This window comes from Solanum dulcamara, chromosome 12 (assembly GCF_947179165.1).
Source record: "Solanum dulcamara chromosome 12, daSolDulc1.2, whole genome shotgun sequence".
Classification (NCBI taxonomy): domain Eukaryota; kingdom Viridiplantae; phylum Streptophyta; class Magnoliopsida; order Solanales; family Solanaceae; genus Solanum; species Solanum dulcamara.
The window spans coordinates 21,644,437-21,651,763 of record NC_077248.1 but is presented as its reverse complement, the minus strand read 5'-3'; the positions used below and the strand labels follow the sequence as shown (position 1 = coordinate 21,651,763).

The 7,327-nt window shown below is 35.8% G+C and overlaps 1 protein-coding gene across 2 annotated transcripts; it reads left to right on the top strand.

Annotated features, from left to right (window-relative positions):
* The first annotated feature begins 211 nt into the window (after positions 1 to 211).
* LOC129876231 (protein TIC 62, chloroplastic) lies at positions 212 to 6,463 on the top strand. 2 transcript variants are annotated; one of them, XM_055951601.1, is made up of 13 exons: positions 213 to 482; positions 1,669 to 1,780; positions 1,875 to 1,947; positions 2,039 to 2,087; positions 2,195 to 2,371; positions 2,576 to 2,657; positions 2,767 to 2,839; positions 2,945 to 3,055; positions 3,546 to 3,698; positions 4,084 to 4,211; positions 5,111 to 5,284; positions 5,366 to 5,548; positions 6,174 to 6,463. In XM_055951601.1, the coding sequence occupies exons 1-13, from the start codon at positions 323 to 325 to the stop codon at positions 6,226 to 6,228; spliced, it is 1,530 nt and encodes a 509-aa protein (XP_055807576.1). In that variant the 5' UTR covers positions 213 to 322; the 3' UTR covers positions 6,229 to 6,463. The 2 variants fall into 2 exon arrangements, with proteins under 2 accessions (XP_055807577.1, XP_055807576.1); XM_055951602.1 differs by lacking the exon at positions 5,111 to 5,284 and having other exon boundaries at positions 212 to 482.
* The last annotated feature ends 864 nt before the right edge of the window (positions 6,464 to 7,327 follow it).

The following is a 7,327-nucleotide window of genomic DNA, read 5'->3' as shown; positions in this document are numbered from 1 at the left end:
ATAGATTACTCACTTGCTCTCCCTTCCATCTTCTTAATTTGATTTATTTATAACAAACTTAGATAACTTTTTCTTAATTTTGAAACTCTTTTATCACCCATAATTAAAATTTCCAAAAGTTTTCCTATCCGGTCTTTTCAATCTAGAAGTCAATATTAGATTATTATTTTTTTTATAGATAATATTGAATAATTTATTTTGAAAGAGTTGGGTCCGATATAGACTATGTGGTCAGAATGTGGTGACTGGGGAGCTTAACAACATCCACTCCACATGGGCAAACTCCTAAAACACACAACTCCAACGTAACAGATTTCCAATAATGGAGCTGCGTTGCTTGCCGTCACTCAATATACCTCCAACTGGTTTAACAGAGAAGCCATTTTTGTGTGGACACCCTGTTACATTGATTCACACTAGCACTAAGAGAGCCCCAAATTCCAAGAACCTTAAGCCCCTTCGTTTCAGAGCTCAAATTACAGGTAATGTAATTTTGATTATGTCATACCCTTGTAAGAAAGAAAAGAAAATGATCAAGAATTAACGGGTATAGTTTTGTATGTACATTTCTTTGGGTACAGCCGTACAGTGATGAGCTCATTAGCCATGAGTTTCCTAAAGAGATTTGATTCGGAACTCTTATATATTTCCTTTGGGTGTTATGAAGTAATCTATTTCAGTTTGAGTGATGGGGTTTGTATCCTGTTCTTAAGTGCTCACTCCCTTTTAATTTGTTTGGGTGGTTTTAACTTGACACAGAATTTTACTTTTGTTTGGGTGGTTTTAACTTGCACAGAATTTTAAGTAAGTAAAAATAATTTTGAATCTTGTGGTTTTAAATTTCGCTCTCGACATTAATATAATTACCAGTAATAGTGGAAAGAAAGAGCATTTCAATGTCTGATAATGACTAAATTCAACCATAAATTACTCGCAATGAGGTAAATTTGCAATGCAGATGGTCTCAATCAGGGAAGATGCCTGAATCTGAAACAGCTTAATGCGTAAAGTAGAGTCCTGAGTTCTTCCTATAGAGCATATTCTAAAGTCAACTATCTAGCTAAGGCTTCATAGCCTAGCTTGAAACTCCTTCAATTTAACACCTTCATATAGATGAATTATTGAGATGTATTATTATGCCTTTTTTCTTTTGGATGATCTTCTATTAGCTTTTATGCGTTGTCTTTGTTGTCTGTCCATATTAGTCGTCGTGGTTTTGATCCTGTATTTTCTTGTCCTTCAATTTCTGTTACTATTTGTTGTGGCTTGTACTTCGACTAGCGTATCATTTTATTGTAGTAATATTATGTTGCTATCTGTTGTTTCTTGTACTTCCATTACTTTTTTTTTGGACTGTTTTTCCTTGATCCGAAGGTCTATTGAAATAGACACTCTACCTCTGAGGTATGACTAGTAAGGTCCGCGTACACTCTACCTTCTTCAGACCCTACTTTGTGGGACTACATTGGGTATGTTGTTGTTGCTTCTATTAGTTTTTACAAGCATGATTTGGAGAGCTTTTATACGATGATCTTCTATGGCTGGGCCTGTAGAACCATCTCTAGAAGGAAACAAATTTATTCATTTCTCTCTGGTGGTCTAAAGGTGCTTAATAAATAAACAATCTTTTTAGAAGTGTTATAATTATATGGATTTATGAATGTGCAGCAAAAATTAGCTCATTGGAACCTCAAGGAACTGCAAAAGATGTCAAATCAAAAGATGGAAATCTTGTTTTTGTTGCCGGTGCAACTGGTAGGGTTGGTTCTCGGACTGTAAGGTTGTATTTTGTTTTCAACATTGATTTTAGATTATATAAATCCATTAAAGCCTGCTACTAAGTATATATTGCTGAAAGACCAGAATGTTTTCAGGGAGCTTTTGAAATTAGGCTTTAAAGTTCGAGCGGGAGTTCGGAGTGCTCAAAGAGCTCAACCTCTTGTCAAAGTAAAAGTTCTGACTAGTGGAAACATATTGATTTTTACTGGTTAACATGTTTCTTGATCCTTTGTGACTCATAAGTTGTTCCTTGTTACAGAGTGTTGAGCAGATAAAACTTGAGAATGCTGCGGATGGAGGAGCAAAAGGTAAGATTGATGCAGAAAGGACTTCTCATGTCTGATTTTGGTATTAGCAGTTTAGAGTAAATGCGCTTCTTTGGAACATCACATGTTACATTTGGTCTTTAGCCCAGCTATAGAAAAGCTTGAAATTGTGGAATGCGATTTGGAGAAAAGTGATCAGATTAGGCCTGCACTGGGCGATGCATCAATTGTTATATGTTGCATTGGTGCCAGTGAAAAGGAGATCTTTGATGTTACTGGACCATATCGAATTGATTACCAGGCCACTAAAAACCTTATTGATGCAGGTGAATGGAATTCTCATTTAAGTCATAGATTTTCTCATTACCATGCCAACAAGTTGGTCATACTCTCTCTTTTCTCGTCATATTATCTTCTTCAATTAGTTCCTTCAGAAGCAATTGGTATTGACTAAATCAGATGCAGTGCCATTAAATTACTCAAACTCACATAAAATGAGTGATAGAAAGTTGATTTCTTTCTCCGTGCAGCAACCATCGCAAAAGTTGACCACTTTATCTTGCTCACATCTTTGGGAACAAACAAGGTCGGTTTTCCTGCAGCCATTCTCAAGTAAGTCTGGGAGTCTTCTGATTCACACAAGAGTCCCCGGAAGACGTATTTGGCTTTAAATATGAATTTCTTTAGTTCATTGACTCTCCATTTTCTTCTGGTATGGAAGTTTGTTTTGGGGAGTCCTCATTTGGAAAAGGAAAGCAGAAGAGGCACTGCTTGCCAGTGGACTTCCTTATACTGTGAGTTTTTCACTGTATTATGCATAAAAAATATAGGAAACGGAGGTGATATGTGTGTAACTACAGGCTACCAGATGGTGCTCATATTTCACTCTGCTCTTTCAGATTGTGAGACCTGGAGGAATGGAACGTCCCACTGATTCTTTCAAGGAAACTCATAATATTACTCTTTCGGAGGAAGATACTTTATTTGGTGGTCTCGTGTCAAACCTTCAGGTTCCTACAAAGCTTAATTTGCAATTAAAATTTCTTCACCTCTTTAGGCTAACTTGATGTGACAATCTACACTAACAAAATTTGACATGATATGAAAATACATTCCAGCATTGAATTCAATGGGCTTGTGATGTGGTTAACTGTTCAGAGAAAAATAATACTTTCCTCGAGTAGTTTTCATGTTGAAAATCATGCTAGCTACTATTTTATATTCTGCTCCAAAATGCCTAAACGGGTGATGAACGATATCGAGTTGAAAATTGTTATGCATTTTGCTATCTCTGATGTCAACCGATAGCATTTTATCTGGGCCGTCAGGGGGTAGCTCCTCTTATCAGCATCATTACTCTTCTTGGACATTTTGTAGAGTCACATGAGATCTATAGACATTAAGAGAAGTGGTTGAAGTATTTGCTAAGTCTCATAAATTTTATTTACATCTAGAGCTAGCAATGTACAGTCAGCAGCTAAGACAACTCTGATTGATCAGGTGGCAGAACTAATGGCGGTTATGGCCAAAAACCGTAGCCTTTCATACTGTAAAGTGGTTGAAGTAGTTGCAGAAACAACAGCACCGTTGACCCCCATGGAGGATCTTCTTGCAAAAATTCCCTCCCAACGTGTTGAGGTTTCCCCGACCAAGGTAGTTTCATTTAGTTCTTCATGGAAAACAGAGATGATATTTTGCTCAAAATGGCTTTTATACAGAATTAGGATAGTTGAGTCATTCAATTACTTTTATGAAATAGTGTTTCTTCACTTTCCTTATTTTGGAAGGAACCATCTGTTTGAAAAAAGAAACTATGCATTGATGAAAATAGTTCCACGTTCATCCATTTTCTGTTTTAATCAATGAAGAAAATTAGCACTCAGCAGTAGGTATTTGATCCTTGAAAGTAAATTCAGATTTCACAAGAGAACCTTTGAATGTTGTGTATATAAGGGAAGGACAAATATACTCTAATAAATTCATGCAGATGACCTTAGAATCACTTCATTTTAAGTGTTATTAACCCAATTGTTTCTAGGAATCTGGTGATTTACAAAAGCCTACAACTTCAAGCAGTATTACGTCTCAGATCCCTGATACCTCGCTCAAGAAAAAACCTGCTGAAACAAAGTTGAAAGCAGCAGTACCACTCTCTCCATATACTGCGTAAGCTTTATTTATTTTTTGTTAGGTGCATGTTTCTTCTTCAAATTAACTTAGGGTGTGTTTGGTACGGAGGAAAATTTGTTTTCCAATTATTTCATGTTTGCTTGGTCAGTTATGTTTTGGAAAATATTTTCTTTAGAAAAATAAGTTTCTTAAAGATGAGGAAAATGACTTTCCTAATCGAAGTAGGGAAAACAAGTCCTATATGTGACATACCAACTTCATTGCCCCCCCCCCCCCCCCCCACACACACACAAATCTTTCCAAGAAAACATTTACCTTACTACCAAACACACCTTTAGATGTTTTGTTTTCTTTTACTTTTCTGGAAGCTATGAAGATCTAAAGCCACCTAATATGTCCTACTCCAACCCCTAGCATAGGCACAGGTTTGACCAAAGAAGGCAAAGCAGGCTCAACAGTGAAAGCAAACGATTCACCACCTTCTTCCGAAATTAGTTCTTCAGAAAGCTCAATACTTGACACTGCTAGCAAAACTCAACGACAGACAAAAAGAAAACAGCTTCTTCCTCACCTTATCCATTGTACCTCATCTGTGTTCTCTCCACTTTAATTTTCACTGTTGTTGACTGCATACAAAATGTGATGATTAGACATCCCAGAATCTTTCAAGTAGAATCATCATGGTCCACAGTATTCTGGAATTTCCGATTCATAGTGACAGAATCTGATATGCACTCAGAAAGCACCTTAAGTGTGAATGAATATTTTCAGTGTGTGCTTGTCTCGTGGAACCTGATCTAATGATGTTTATCAAGGAATACATCAAAGCAAAATAAGGGAAATACGAAGTCTATTTATTCATTTAAAGTATCATAGTTGAAGTTTGCCTACACATTAAACAGAAATCTTGCATATCATTACCGTTATTACCACAGTTATGCAGATCTTAAACCGCCTACATCTCCTAGTCCAAATCCTCCCGGTGGTCATCAAGAAGGTGCAAGTGGAGAAGAAGAGACCAAACCCACTAAGGAAGCCCCTTCTATTGTTGATAAAACTTTTGACAAAGAAGAATTTCTGACTACAAGGCCTTTGTCTCCATACGCTGTGTTAAGTCATTCCTGAGTTAGTCCAACTACTTACACACAAGTATAGTGTATCTTATTTGCTGACTGATTCAATCTTGGCAGTTATGAAGACTTGAGGCCACCTACATCTCCAAGTCCAAGACCGAGTGGTCCGAAATCCTCAAGTACTGTGGAAGTAACATCACCAGTCACTGGAGGCAACAATGTGGCAATCCATAGTGCTACCAATTCCGCCAAGGAGGATTCGTCAAAAAAATTAGCTTCCTGTCATTCTCCCTTCCCTGCGTAAGTAAAGTTAGCTTTTTACTTGACAGATTGCACTGCATCAATTGCGATAGGAACGGGATATCAGCTATATCTCCTTCATTTTTCCTATTTGAAAATAAGTGGAAGTAGCTTTTTCAATAATTTGACCATATATTTAGACTTTGGGTCCAATTCCTTGACAAGATCTGGGTCCAATTTCTTGACAAGATCTTTCTCCTGGAAAGAATAAAAAACAAGATAAAAATGAGTAAAGTAATATTCTCGATGTTAGAGTCATAATAGTCCCCGACTCATTTCTTGTCTTGATGTTATTATGTGGTTTGATCAATTTTCGCCTTATCTCAAGGCTATGCCAACCTCAACCCCCTCCTGTATCACCATCACTAAATGCAACAACCCTGTCACAAAAAGACAAGACTCAGCTTCCAATTGCAGATAAATAAGGAAATGAAAAGCATGTAAATGCTTTAAAACGAACCGCTCATTAACCTTTTACCATGCAAGAGTGATAGTAGTTGATGAGGTTTTATGTTTTAGATATCTTCAGTCCTCCTGAAGGTTGAAGGAATGACATAATCCATGCCATGTTTGTCACTTCTTTAAGCTGTGCTATGAAGTTACTATCTTTCCTTGCATTGAACAGGTATGAGGACTTCAAGCCTCCAAGTTCTCCAACGCCATCTTTCAATAAAATGTGAAGGGCTGGAATCTAGTTCTGTTTTGTTTCAAGGAATAAATAACTAGCTGTATCTCGGCAAGCTTATTGCGTAATGCATCAACTCAAAGAATTACAGTTGGAGCAATTTTTGATGTCTTTATTTTGTTCTTTCCCTTGTATTTGATTTGCTGGTGTCAACTTGCATACTGTCAACTGTTAACTCTTTTAGCATTCACATGTTATTGTATAAAATGAGACCACATTTTCCTTCTTTACTGTGAAAAGTTGCAGAAGAAAAATAAATTCTAATTTCATCCCTAAATTATGGTCAAGTTGTAATTTTGGTTCTCGTAATATTGGATTTGATAAATTGAACTTCCAATTATGGAGATGTAAGTACATATTGTGCCCTTTTGGCACATTGTGTATAGCTTCATTTGTTTTGTCAGAGGAGTGAAATTTAAGGATATGTCATTCTCTGCAAGACTAGAATCTTGAAATACCATTCTTATAGATTTGTACAAAATGTCATTTAGCAGATTATTTATTTGCATTCATCAACTTCAAGAATGAAACTCTAGAGGTGGATTTGGTTATACTTTTGTTGAAACTGAATATATATACACACACACTGCTGGCTTGGACATTGCTTTATTTCTGAAAACTAGTTTTGAGAACGTGTGTTGCACGTTTATCCCATACAATTATTATATATGAAGTTGAGTTATTATATAGAAAATGCTGAAATTAACAATATTAATTTTACCAATTTGTTATCAACCAAGTAAATTGATTGTCCACTTCACAATGGTGGATAGTTCATTTACTTTTTAAGTGGGTAAATTGTCCACTAATATTTTCCTCCACTTGTATATATGGCTACAAATATAGCCTTACTCTTCAATGTAAAAATACACAAAAGAAGAAAATTTCTACTACTCTCTCTATATTAATACTTTCTTTATATTCTCTTGCTCTTCTTCCTTTATAAAATTGTTAAGTTAGTTAGTTTATAATACGTTATCAGCACGAAGCTCTAATTTTTCAGAAAATTAACTTATATATCAGGTATATCTACTAAAGAAATTTAATTTTTAAGTTGTCTTTGTTATTTTCAAATTAATTTTCATCATGTCAAA